The 14964-nt window shown below is 38.3% G+C and overlaps 1 protein-coding gene across 4 annotated transcripts in view; it reads right to left on the minus strand.

The window, feature by feature from the left end:
• esyt2b (extended synaptotagmin-like protein 2b) overlaps window positions 1-14964 on the minus strand; it is a 59622-nt gene that overhangs the window by 25157 nt on the left and 19501 nt on the right. For all 4 annotated transcript variants that reach the window (XM_057824681.1, XM_057824680.1, XM_057824679.1 and 1 more), the window contains exons 8-11: window positions 7433-7553; window positions 4824-5000; window positions 4659-4741; window positions 4338-4386 (exon numbers count right to left, since the gene is read on the minus strand). In XM_057824681.1, the coding sequence (XP_057680664.1) occupies window positions 4338-4386; window positions 4659-4741; window positions 4824-5000; window positions 7433-7553 (430 nt within the window). The remainder of the gene's footprint in view (window positions 1-4337; window positions 4387-4658; window positions 4742-4823; window positions 5001-7432; window positions 7554-14964) is intronic.

The following is a 14964-nucleotide window of genomic DNA, read 5'->3' on the forward strand; positions in this document are numbered from 1 at the left end:
CAAAAAAAAAATAATTGATGTACTGATATCCATTTTGATTTGTTTTTTTCTGAAGTGAAATACAAATATCACATTAATCATCTTTAAGTGTAGTACCAGGATTAATTGGGATAGAATCGAATCATGACCCGTGAACCGTGATACGAATCGTATCGCCAGATATGAGGCAATGCACACCCCTAATAAATACAGTGTATCACAAAAGTGAGTACACCCCTCGCATTTCTGCAGATATTTAAGTATATCTTTTCGTGGGACAACACTGACAAAATGACAATTTGACACAATGAAAAGTAGTCTGTGTGCATCTTATATAATAGAGTTGATTTATTTTCCCCTCAAAACAACTCAAAATATAGCCATTAATATCTAAACTACTGGAAAGAAAAGTGAGTACACCGCATGGGAACTACATACATCCCTAAATGTCCAAATTGAGTTCTGCTTGTCATTTTCCTTCCAAAATGTCATGTGACTCGTTACAGGAGTGCTGTCAGCATTGCTGCAGAGATTGAAGAGGTAGGGGGTCAGCCTGTTAGTGCTCAGAACATACACCGTACTCTACATCAAATTGGTGTGTATGGCTGTCACCCCACGAGGAAGCCTCTTCTGAAGACGGTACACAAGAAAGCCCGCAAACATTTTGCTGAAGACATGTCAACAAAGCACATGGATTACTGAAACCATGTCCTATGGTCTGATGAGACGAAGATTATTTTGTTTGGTTCCGATGGTCTCAACCATGTGCGGCGGCGACCAGGTGAGGAGTACAAAGATAAGTGTGTCATGCCTACAGTCATGCATGGTGGTGGAAATGACCCCCCCACCCCCCACCTCTTCAATCTCTGGAGCAATGCTGACGGCACTCCTGTAACCAGTCACATGACATTTTGGAGGGAAAATGACAAGCAGTACTCAATTTGGACATTTAGGGATGTACGTAGTTTCTATGGGGTGTATTCACTTTTGTTGCCAGGGGTTTAGATTAGGGTTGTTCCTATCATGTTTTTTTGCTCCCGATCCGATTGTTTTAGTTTGAGTATCTGCCGATCCCGATATTTCCTGATCCGATTGCTTTCTTTTGCTCCCGATTCAATTCCAATCATTCCCGATAATTTTCCCCAATCATATGCATTTTGGCAATGCATTAAGAAAAAAATGAATAAAACTCGGACGAATATATACATTCAACATACAGTACATATGTACTGTATTTGTTTATTATGACAATAAATCCTCAAGATGGCATTTACATTATTAACATTCTTTCTGTGAGAGGGATCCACGGATAGAAAGACTTGTGACTTTCTATATTGTGACTAAATATTGCCATCTAGTGTATTTGTTGAGCTTTCAGTAAATTATACTGTTGCCATGCCCAAATGCATGATGGGAAGTGGAACCATGACTGTGCGTAGTGCTACCAATTGATATATCTTCTCTGCGTTGGGAAATAACATAAGGTGTTAAAAAAAAGATCAATTGCTACCTTGCTTCCCCACATTGCTTCCCATGATATTTCTAATCGTAGGGAGAGGGGTTGTGAGGCTTTAGCCAATTAAAAAAAGGCTCCAAAGGCTGCCAAAATTCACCCTACTCATTTTGCGCTGCCTTTTATCTCTCTATATTGGTAAAACGGCGCCATTACAGATTGAGCGCGACAATGCGTGAGTGGGTCGTGCAGCACATGCGTTAATTGCGTTAAATATTTTAACGTGATACATTTTTTAAAAAATTAATTTCCGCCATTATCGGGATAAATTTGATAACCCTACCTTAAAGAGCATACGACACCAGAAAAAAAGTCTTAAATGGCATTATTATGTGAATTAGAATCATATTTTGAGACGATTCGACCATATACAACAATTTAGCAAAGCGCAGATGACGAGAAATTAGTCTTTTAATCTGCCGGTTAGCCACGCCTACAATTATAGGGCTTTAGCGTCCCCAACAGGTGGATGACGTCAGCGGTAGACTAGGCTCATCGGTTTTACTATTCAGCCCATTGAGGGGGAATTGTTCAGAACGAGGAAAACGAGACGAAAAGAGCTGCAAAATGTCATTGTTTCAGTCTCTCCCAATATTTTTACAGGATATTCTTTTTATCCAAGTATTTTCCCCAATAGCTATATAAATGGCTTGAGAAGGACCAGTCAGCCCGTCGAGGGGGAACTATTCACAATGAGGAAAACGCGACGAAGAGAGCGGCAAAATGTCATTGTTTCTGTCTCTTTACTTCAATATTTTTACAGGATATTCTTTTTATCCAAGTATTTTTCCCCAATAGCTATATAAATGGCTTGAAAAGGACCAGTCAGCCCGTCGAGGGGGAACTATTCACAATGAGGAAAACGCGACGAAGAGAGCGGCAAAATGTCATTGTTTCTGTCTCTTTACTTCAATATTTTTACAGGATATTCTTTTTACCCAAGTACTTTCCCCAATTGCTAAATAAATGGCATGGTCATGACAAATAACTTGTGCTAAATGGAATATAAAATAATAAAAATCCATTTATTCAAGACGACATGGCAAAATTACTCCATAATGGTCAAAACAGTCGACTTTACCTTTACTGTCACACCTGCCGAACGATATTTTATGACACCTAAATCTAAATATGTCATTTCCCTTCCCCGGCTTCGGAGAATGTAAACAGACCAGAAGGAGTGACAGCTAGCCGACATGCTAACCCGAACCGAGGGATGTTTCAAAGTCTTCGAAGTGGAAAATCACACATAACTAGCCTGGATTATTTGACATGACGACCCGGTTGTCGAGTTTCTTTGCGGATCGGCAAACCGCCCGGCGGAGAGCAATTTACAGTTCGTTCCCTGGAGGAGGGTGGCTGGAATTGTTGTGTAGCTAACGTGCTAACAGCTAACTGCTAATGAGCGTGACGATAGCTTTTTACATGCCTATCAATGATCAAACGTAAGTCGTCCTTTATTTAAAGGAATTTTATAGTGTTTACTTTGTAATCACTGTATTCGTATTTGACATAATACAAAACAAGATGTTTACTCACTTCCTTGTAAGTCCAATGGTCCCACAGTAAATATCCACGGTGAATGGGAACCTTTTGAAACTCCAAAAAGGCGCATACGCCTCTCCCGCATACAGAATGATTTTTCTGCAGCCGTTTGGCTGGCGTGATGCAAAAAATAAAAGTATTAATCCGCAAAATCAGCTGAATCCTTCGTCCTCATACACAACAGTACACTGTAGCGTGAAGAGGACGTCTTCTACCGTACACGTCACAGCGCCCTCCTCCTCAATGCGAGACCGAAGCCGGAAGTCACTCATTTTCCTGGCGCGGGATTCAAAAAACTAAATAAATATAGCGATCGCTTCCACACACATCCAAGCGGTCCATATCATTCAGGAGCATAAAATACCGCGTGTATTATGAAATAAACATGCTTTTTCGTGTCACAAGCACTTTAAGCCTAAACTAAAGACTCTGGATGAGTGTAACATATTATGTCTGTAACGTTAAATACAATTAGAAAACGATTTAATTTAAAATATATATATATACATTAAAAAAAGGCATGTCCGATATTTTTTTGCCGATTCCGATACTTTGAAAATGACGTGATCGGACCCGATCGGCATCTTTAGTTTAGATATTAATGGCTATATTTTTAGTTATTTTGAGGGGAAAATAAATTAACTCTATTATATAAGCTGCACACAGACTACTTTCATTGTGTCAAAGTGTCATTTTGTCAGTGTTGTCCCATGAAAAGATATACTTAAATATCTGCAGAAATGCGAGGGGTGTACTCACTTTTGTGATACACTGTACTTTATTAGACAGTGCACCCGAACTTTACATTCCATTTTATTGTTAATCCTGGGTGTGATTTTTCATGATTAAAAACACCTTACAAACATTTTTGTTGTTGTTTTGGGAGTGGCTGGAATGGATTAATGGCATTTCCATTAACTTCAGTGGAGAAAAATGTTTTAATATGATAAGTGATTGCAGTTATGGGTGTGGACACCAAATAAATTAACAAGCCATTGCTAGCAGAATCCAGCCCAGGTATTTGCCGTCATTGCAATAGTTCCTGGCAAAAGATTTGAGCCACATTGTTGCATCAAGAAAAGCAGACGATAGTTGGATTTAACTGCCTCAGGCTCATTATTCCCTTTTGTCTACGCAAAGCCGACTGGATTTACTTTAATGCTCACTCAACAAATACACACATGGGGGCGGTGTCTCGACCCATTTGCTGATGTTGTGAAACTGATGCTTTAAAAGACATCAAGCGCAACTGAAAGTAAACTGAAAGGAGGGGAAGAAGAAAAACAAAGCGGACACTTACTTCATCCACTTTTTGTTCTTTGTGCAGCTCGGTCATGTCGATCATCAGGCTGTGGGCAACACAGAAAAAGAGTTAAAAGGGAACTAGTGGGCAGTTTTCACAAATAAAAACAGTTGTCAGGTGTCTTCTTTTCACACACTTTGCAGGAATATACTGTTATCACTTTATTTTGGACATTAAAGATAGTAGACCCACAGCCACTAATATACTTGTAATGTTTACTTTGCAAACAGAAGGAGCTCATTCAAACATATTAGCTGAGATTCATATTGTAAGTGTAGACGTTTGAAGGCCACGGGTGATAAACAAAAGGAAACACACCTTCCCAAGAAATCATCTTTGTCGGGATCCTCGTCGAACAACTCGATCTCGAGGTGCTGACCAGTGTGCTCGTAAACCAAAGCCTGAAGTGAACAATTACTTTTTATTATTCATGCAAACAGCCGACCAGCACATTGACGAAACTGCAAACCCTCCATTTGTCACCTCATAAACTTCGTTCCATTTGGGATGAAGGCTCTCCTTGATGGTTTTGCTCTGGAAGAGTTGATTGCCGATCTGCAGAATGCCGTAAGGGTCCGACTTTCCCTTGATGAGCCCGCCTAGGAATTTATCCTTCCCTTCCAGATCCTGGGCTTCTAAGAAGTGAATCCGAAGCACTCCCTTGGAAGATATGACCAACAGATTACAAGTGAAAGTTGGGCGATTTGATTACACTAGCCTATTTAACTGAGCAGTAATGAGTTTGTATTTTGACCAATTAATTTAAAGATTCAAGAGGGACGAACAAATCTAAGCATTACAATTGAGGCTGTTACCTGCAAGTGTTCAACTTGTTGTCATAGTTACAGGCACGAGGCCTCGACTCACTGTATTGGCGCTTAGGTTTTAAAAAAACTGGCTGCTTTACTTTACTGCGAGGATTCGAGAGCCCTCTCATCACATTGCCTGGAAAGAGATGGCGTTAGGTTTCTAAAATGAATTGATTAATTTCTACTGTGTTGAAAGCAGTGGTCCAACAGGTAATTATTGGCATTTCGAAAGGGCCAATTAGCAAACTGACACCATCAAATTATCTGATTTCTTTATATCATGTCTCTCGGACAAGTGAACACTGAAATATTATCAATGACACCCATCCCAGCCATAACAATATGAGGAAAAACATGGTTTTTGACTTGTTTTTTGATTTATAAAGACCACTTAAACATTAGGATTTAAAAAATCGCTATCGCTGTCAATATGAGTTTTTAATGAAATTTACACATTTTCTTCTTTTACTAAATACCACAACACATACTCTGTGAGTACTATACATCTACCTGGCCTGGCAGTAAATGAGTTGACAGACTCAAAAAAGCAGATTCAGGCAATATTAAGGGTTAACAATAGCCGCTTTTGGTACTGTAGGAACTTGAGCAGTCACTCCAGTAGTTATAGGGACTATCCTTCAGCAGGAAGTCGTGATCGCACATGGGTACAGCACCTGATACGATGTGACATTGTAGTCTGCGCAAGTGACACATTATTTACTTGTCACACCCACCTCAGGCAAAATACAAACGCGAAAACTAAGCTGAACGGAAAACGAAATGGAAGCTGTTGAGGACAGAGCGGCAGTTCTTGCATATTTGAAGGGAATAGTTTCCATTGGTGAGCAAATCCAGCATCTAACGACAAGACTGGAAGAGCACACAGATGTAGTACATCAAAGTTTTTTTTTTTTTTTAAAAAGGTGGCTCCTTGAGACGCACAAGTAGGCATGTGCCGGTATGAGATTCTGACGGTATGATAACCTTAAGCAAAATTATCACTGTTTTACGGTATGATTGTAGTGCAATTACAGCTCTAAAATGTGTTATTTTGAGATGTCTGGGTAAAAAAAAATACATTTTCTATTGAACAGGATTTTTATTTTTCAAAATAACATATTAGCAAATTGGAACATAAGTATAATGACACATTGTAAATAAAATTATAATACATGGAGTCCTTCGGGTAAGCTAAACCCTCAGCCAAAGCTCAACATTATTATCATCAGAACAAAAAAAAAATGAATTATTGTCTAATTTCCTTATTTGTTTTACCAACGCTAGACAAACTAAACACGCTGGAGTTAACTCTCATAGCTAGAGGGAAACGTTCATAACAGCGTTTACGAACCTTTAATTTTATATAAAGCGACGGGTGGTTACGTAAATTCAAAATCATATTGGAGAAATTGCCTCCTTTTGCAGCAACACTCCGCAAACAATGTTTTAACATGTCTGTTAGCACTCTTCCTCTCAGCCGCTGCCGTCTGTAACTTTTCTGTAGCTGAAGTATTCCCATATCAACGACTTTGTTTTCTTTGATGGGGGAAAAAGTTCAGATGTTTCTAACTCACTGAGCAACAACCGGAGGGGGAGAGGTAAGACCTGCAGCTGAAAGCTAGGGATTTCTACCTTTAGGACATAAAAAAACAGCTAATACCGTAGGAACAATATGAAAGAAAATTGGAATGGTTTTGAAGCTGTGACGTTTTCATACCACGGTATACCTGAAAACCGGTAAACGGCACTTGTCTACATGTGAGTATGGAAGGGGCATAGCTGCTGATTCGGGCTAATCACCAAATACCGAAGTAATCGAGTTCCTACGGCCCCACTGAAAGTCACTACCTCATAGTAGGAACTAAAATAGTTGTCGGAACTCAAGTTCCTGGTCCCTAGTTCCTCCATTTGCAAAGACACAAAATGACATCATCGTCCCTCAAAAGGTTCTAAGAATTGCAGTTCCTACAGTGCGAAAGCGGCTATTGACTGTCATCAACTATCAAAATAGTTGCCGATTCCAATTGCTTATCGATCAATTTATCTAGCCAGCTCTAGTTGGCAAAAATACCATAACTATGATGGATGTGGTCCATGACCAAGATGAGTTTGACACTCCTAGGGGAAATCACATCTCATTTCACAGCGTTCTTTACAAAACGTGTCCATTTTTTTAAGAACTTCTTGGTTGTGTAGAGGGAAAACTTCTATTTATTAACCACTAATTCCCACACATCCAGTGTTTTTTTCCCTTTTTGTTTTTTATCCCATCCCCGCTATTACCTTCGGCATAGGAAAGCGAAGCTGGGCCAGTTCCACGTCTCCAACCAGCGGGATGGTTATTCGGTTGGGCAAGACCAAATAGGAGGAGATGATATCTTGAATCAGACTGTCAGAAAGGCCGCTGTGAGGAAAGCAATACAAACAGGAGCCTTGCATTATTCATGAACAAGAGTAAAAAAGTACTCCCCCCTGAGTTGTAAATATTCTCTTCCGATCTCATTTGAGCAGGGGCGAGAAGGCTCTCGCGGATGATTTTCCAACTACAAGGGATCATTAACCCGAAAAGAGTGCATTCCTACCAAATGGGTTGACAGTCTTTGCATTTCAGAGCATAGGTCCTATTATTAATTTTCATGAGTTGAGTTATTATGTGTGCCAAATTTCTGTTTAATCGGCTGTATGAGGACTAGGGGTGGAAAAATCTGGGTACCTCACGAGACGATAGACAATACAAGGTTCACGATAATGATCTAACAATATGGCGATACATCAATTATCAATACATGGATCAGGAAAGCATTCTACAAAACACTGTGTACATACATCTACTGATGCAGCTGGACTCATCTTCAGTGATGTTCAGTGAAGACAATACCAGGTAATGAGTTAAATTAGGGGCATTTCACGTTATTTCCTGTTGCTTTTAGGTCACTTTCTTTTCCTTTTGAGGCATTCACAGGTAAATTTCTGTTGATTTTGGGTTCCTGAAAAGTAAGTGACTTATGAATGTCCCCAAATGAATAGGAAGTGACTCAAATCAACAAGAAATAACCTGTAAATGCCCTAAAATGAACAGGAAGTGACGTTTAAATACCAACAAGAGTGCCTATGAATGCTCTGGTTTCAGTGCCATTGATGGTGCTAGACATCCAATCCAGTCAAAATTAATTGGATGGCTAGTGGCGTCAATGGCAGCCAGTGAGCTAACGTGGACACTACTCTAATGGAAGATTTTGGTAGCAACCTGTTGGTTCCTTTTTTCTCTCAAACAGTGACACCTTTTTGAAAGGATATATTGATTCTTGGTGGGAGCATATCGGTCAGATGTCGCACTACAAAGTATCGCGATGTATCATCTTTTCGATACATTTTCACACTCCTAATGAGGACCCCTAAAAAGTGTAAATACTGTTTCTGCATGCTTACACTTTGCCAATAGAGTTGCCGATAATGACTTTTTAATCAAGAACTGATAAACCCATATTTGTCCAGCTCCAAAAATCCGACACCGATATAAATCTGATACAGTTATATGCGGTTGTGGACTCAACATATAGTACAGTGATATCTCTACTTACGAAATTAATTGGTTCTGGAAGTACTTTCTTAACTTGAAAATTCTGTAAATAGAGACGTGTTTTTCCATGTAAATGCCCGAATCTGTTCCAAGCCCCCTAAAATTCAGACATACTGTACAGTGGGGCAAATAAGCATTTAATCAACCACTAATTGTGCAAGTTCTCCCACTTGAAAATATTAGAGAGGCCGGTAATTGTCAATATGGTTAAACCTCAACCATGAGAGACAGAATGTGGAAAAAAAAAAAAAAAACAGAAAATCACATTGTTTGATTTTTAAATAATCTATTTGCAAATCATGGGGTTTCGAAAATAAGTATTTGGTCAATACCAAAAGTTTATTTCAATACTTTGTAATGTACCCTTTGTTGGCAATAATGGAGGCCAAACGTTTTCTGTAACTCTTCTCAAGCTTTTCACACACTCTTGCTGGTATTTTGGCCAATTCCTCCATGCAGATCTCCTCTAGAGCAGTGATGTTTTGGGCTGTCGTTGGGCAACACAAAACAACAACAACAACAAACAACAAAGACCCAGCCACCTCTCATCTTCAATGCCCTTGCTGAGGGAAGGAGATTTTCACTCAAAATCTCTTGATACATGGCCCCATTCATTCTTTCCTTTACACAGATCAGTCGTCCTGGCCCCTTTGCAGAAAAACAGCCCCAAAGCATGATGTTTCCACCCCCATGCTTCACAGTGGGTATGGTGCAATTCAGTAACTCTTTTTGTTATCATTTTGATGCCAAGGGGTGAGGAGGTAGTTGAAAGTCGGTGTTGCCCAACGACAGCCCCAAAACATCACTGCTCTAGAGGAGATCTGCATGGAGGAATGGGCCAAAATACCAGCAACAGTGTGTGAAAAGCTTGTGAAGAGTTACAGGAAACGTTTGGCCTCCGTTATTGCCAACAAAGGGTACATAAGAAAGTACTGAGATGAACTTTTGGTATAGACCAAATACTTATTTTCCACCATGATTTGCATATAAATTCTTTAAAAATCAAACAATGCGATTTTCAGGTTTTTTTTCCACATTCTGCCTCTCATGGTTGAGGTTTACCCATGTTGACAATTACAGGCCTCTCTAATATTTTTAAGTGGGAGAACTTGCTCAATTAGTGGGTGACTAAATACTTATTTGCCCCACTGTAAATCTTTTATAATGCATAAAAACATGTAACAAATACATGCTAAAACTAGATTATCGCACAATAAACATAAAATCAGAGTTGTGCATAATGTAAAAAACCGGGAATAAAGAACTCTGGGATACACACATACATATAGTTAGAGCAGTTATAAGCATGTTACGTTCCATCAACTCTGGGAGCTGCGAGTAGGAGCCATACTGTATGTTGCCTTTCGTATCCTGAAATTACTTTCGTAACAAGAGGCAATATTTTCCGATTGAGACGTGTTATAACTAGTGCTGTCAAATTTATCGTGTTAACGGGCGGTAATTAATTTTTTAAAATTAATCACCTTAAAATACTTGACACATTTAACGCATGCGCGGAATGACCCGCTCATGCATTGCCTCAAACAGATTACAATGACGCACTTGAAAGCTAAGAGGCAGCGAAAGGTGTCTTGTTTTGTGCTTTTTCTTAACAAAGGTATACCACATGCGACGTGCTGGCACTTTGTTTCTTTATTAGCATATTCAGCTTCAACATTAACACAGCTTACGGCTCTCGGCATGCCGTAACTCTAACTCACTCCTGCATCAAGTGAGTAAACAACATTGGCGCCGCGCGCACTTCAGGGTGCCTCGGATAATTCTATATCTGAATATTACAAAAGGTGAGTGGACACAGGCGTTCATTGGACCGTGCCGTTTATTGACATAAGCTTTGGCAACTTCTTCACAACACACATAAGTATCATTTAGTGACAGCAAATGTGACAACAGTGACAACAAAAATAATATCACTCCCAAAAAAAAATAATGTTCACAAAAAGGAAAGCGCTTCAATCTGTATTAATGAGGCCCTGTTCTCACACAATGAAACAACAGTGCAAAGAGAAATGGCATTCCCAATCAAAATAGCTATGCAAAATACACATAAAACTTACTCAAGACTTTGGTCAAACTCTATTCAAACATTTTTTTTAGTTCAACAAATACACTGGATGGCAATATTTAGTCACAATATACAAATTATCAGAGGTCTCGTACGTTGTGAAGCCAGCACTCAAATGAAATGAATTACAATGGATGGACCAGTAAAAAGGGAACTACGGCGTCAGTCGAGGGACAAAACACACAATTTGGCTTGATTTCTAAGTTAATTTAAAACTTGCCATTGGCACCTTGTGGTGTATTTCAATAACTACCTTACGTAGTTAAAAACACTGTGGAAGAACGGCAGGGAGCCATGTGACGTCCCGCTCGGCGACGTCAACAATGGCGAGCTACTAGTTTATTTTTTGATTGAAAATTTTACACATTTTATTAAAACATTGAGAGGGGTTTTAATATAAAATTAGTATAACTTGTACTGACATTTATCTTTTAAGAACTATCCGTGGATCCCTTTAACAGAGAGAATGTTAATGTTAATGTCATTTTGTGGATTTATTGTTATCATAAACAAATACAGTACTCATGTACAGTATGTTGAATGTATATATCCGTCTTGCGTCTTATCTTTCCATTCCAACAATAATTTACAGAAAAATATGGCATATTTTAGAGATGGTTTGAATTGCGATTAATTACGATTAATTTTTAAGCTGTGATTAACTCTATAAAAAATTTTAATCGTTTGACAGCCCTAGTTTTAACCTGAAAATTCGGTATATAGAGACGTTCGTAAGTAGAGGTACCACGGTATTCTTTTTCAATCATATATAGTTTATTTAATTATTGCACCATGAATGCAAACGGTCTGGTCACAAAACAAATCCCAAGAATCTTAGTTTGGAGACAGCTAATGGTCAATAAGCATAACTGCTGTGCTGTGACCAGTCCTTGTAAAAAGGCAGAAGGCTTCTACCTTCACTTTGAAGGCAACAAGCATATTGGCCTAAAACCAATAATGAAAAATCTATGTCGAGATTATCTGATATCATTTTAAAATGCTTTTATCGGCCGATATTATCGCCTACCCGATAATATTGGACAACTCTACTTGCCAATTTAGAAAAATAGGAAACTGCTAACAATCGGGTGCATGTTTATAAGCAGTACTTGTTGCTAAGTAAAATAATCCTGACCATTTTTTTTCCCTTTGGGTGCCATGCCAAGTACTACAACAAAGAAACAAAGCAATTACAAGAGGGACATTTCAAGCCCCAGCCCATTTACTGTACCACCTAATGAAAGTTGACTAAAGAACTGCTTGTAATCACCTCCAAAGGACACTAACCTGAAGAACCTCAATTAACATAAGGGGCACAACAACATACAACTTGTTGACAAGGCATCTAATTATATCAATCGAGAAATATCGTACACTGCTTCTGGGGTCTGATGTCTTATGTAATCACTGCGATAAATTTGTGGTTCAAGAACACTCTCAAGGCTAGGAAAAGACAAGTATTAGTCCCCGAACAGCGATTGGCCACTATCAATACAAGCGCATTTAATTAAATTTAGCGGCATTGGTTTTTCAATATAAGAAATACTTTACGGGGGAAACTGGAGGACTAGCAAATGTTAACGAGCAAACGAGATCGTCATCCAAATACCGTATTGTCCGATGTATATGATCAATTTAATATTTAAGCAAAGATCGAAATGTCAAACCGCATAAATGCCAAAGGTTTGGATTTTGCTGGTAGCTATGCGACATTTCAAGGGCAAAGAGTCAGAATATCAATTGAATTAATTTGACTATTGTTTTCCACCCCTCTGTTGCCAAGGCAACGTCATAGTAAGTGCGACTGGTGAATACCGATTTTCTTGCAGGGTTTGTCAAGAATTGCCTCAAGCACCAGTAATAAGTCCATTGTGTCAAAGCTTGTAATTATTTCAGAGCGACTTAAAAGGAACTTAGTTTTTCTTTAAAAAAAAAAAAAAAAAAAAAATTAGCCATTTTGATGAAAAGGACACTTTAGGAAGCAGGATTGATTTTTTGTTGTTGTTGTTGTTGTTTTTTTTTTGGGTACGATGCCTTGCAAATATGTGATTGGCATTATTGTACACCGTTTAATGATAAAAAGGATTGTAATGCTCATTTAAATGACAACTAAGAGATTATCTTTTTTTCAAATAAAATTAACGACATTTTTGTTTTTACTTTTTATCACATTTTTTAGGAGTGCTACAAATATTAATGAGCAACAATGCAAACAATTGTTCATTTATTGTATTTTTTTTTTCCTTTTAATTTACTCTATACATTAATCTTTTTCAGCATGACTGGAAAGTGCAAATTTCCCAGCGGGGTTTTTGTAAATTCTGCCTGGCAACAATTGAACAGTTCTGTTTAAGATAATACTTAGGGATGATTATGAATTCTTTTTTCTTGAAATATCAAAAATGAATTCCTGGAAGCACACAAAAAAATCTAGGTTTAGAAACCACAACTACAATTCAATGTACTTCCACACCACTGCACACTCCACAGTGTTGAACATTGTTACAATAACAACCGTGCACGTGTTGCATAATAACATTACGACCACGTGCAATGCGCCAGCTGATGCTGTCTGTCTGATTCCACCACTGCGACCTCTCCTTCACCGGCCAATACCTCCTTTCACTTGACCCCTCCCACAACAAATATACAACTAACCACACACAAGTATTGTATTCCACAAGCAACATGAATCTCTTTCACCCACAAAGGATTAAACAGAAGGTCAGCAAGCACTCAGTGCCAACATGTTTGCTAAACTCAGAGGTGGCAATAGCAATCACACCTTGTACCTAAGTAGTACATACAGTGGTATGACAATGTATCTGAACCTTTTGGAATTTCTCACATTTCTGCATAAAATCACCATCAAATGTGAGCTGATCTTTGTCAAAATCATACAGATGAAAAAACAGTGTCTGCTTTAACTAAAACCACCCAAACATTTATAGGTTTTCATGTTTTAATGAGGATATTATGCAAACAATGACAGAAGGGGGGGGGGGGGTAAGTAAATCATCACATTTAATATTTTATGATTTCTGTAAGTCTTTAGAAGACACTCTCGGGTTCTTTTTTATATCTCCGAGTACTCTGCTCTGAACCCTTGGCGTAATCTTTGGTGCACAGCCACTCCTTGGGAGACAAGCAACGGTGCCAAACTTTCTCCATTTGTACACAACTTCTCTGACTGTCAATTGATGAACATCCAGACTTTTAGAGATGGTTCTGTATCCTTTCCCAGAATTTTTACAAGTCAACCATCCTTGATCGCAGATTTTCAGACAGCTCTTTTGACGGAGCCATGATGCACACCAGACAATGTTTTTCATCAAGACAGTTGTTACTAGGTGTGTGTTTTATAGTGAGCAGGGCTGCATTACACCACTCATCAGTGATTGGGCACACACCTGACTTAAATTGTTTGGTAAAAAATGGTTTCAATTGTTTTTAAAGTCTCCTTAGGCAGAGGGTTCACTTACTTATTTCTCCCTTCTGTCATTGTTTGTGTGCTATGCTCATTAAAATATAAAAAACTTATAAATGTTTGGTTGGTTTTAGTTAAAGCAGACCGTGTTTTTTCATCTGTGTGATTTTGACAAAGATCAGATCACATTTGATGGTGATTTTATGCAGAAATGTGAGAAATTCCAAAAGGTTTAGATACTTTTTCATGCCACTGAATGATTGCGTTAAAAAAAAAAAAAAAAAAAAGAACTGATTTAACTCCTATATTTGAGTCAAAACAGAAAAAAAGTACACTAGGAAATATACTGTATGAAGGACGCAGTAAAATGTTATGAGACCCCAACACAAAAATCTTAATGGAATTGTAAGGAAAAAAAAAAATGACATCAACATGATATATGATAAGCAATAGTTGCTTTCTTCAAATTATATTGTTTCATACTTTTGTGGTATGGCCTTAAGAGATGTTTCTAAAAACTAAAATGGGCCCCCCAGTGGGAAAAACCGTATATCCGCAAGGTTATATGGGAGCCAAACTTTTTTAAGAGCTTTTATATGACACATTTAAGGAGTCTTATTTATTAAATAGGACCGCAAGGAAAGGAAATTATGGTCTCAATATTATATCTGTGCAACAAGGTGATACTTTCTTCTGGAGAAATAATAATACTAAATGGTTTT

Source organism: Corythoichthys intestinalis, chromosome 20 (assembly GCF_030265065.1).
Source record: "Corythoichthys intestinalis isolate RoL2023-P3 chromosome 20, ASM3026506v1, whole genome shotgun sequence".
NCBI lineage: Eukaryota > Metazoa > Chordata > Actinopteri > Syngnathiformes > Syngnathidae > Corythoichthys > Corythoichthys intestinalis.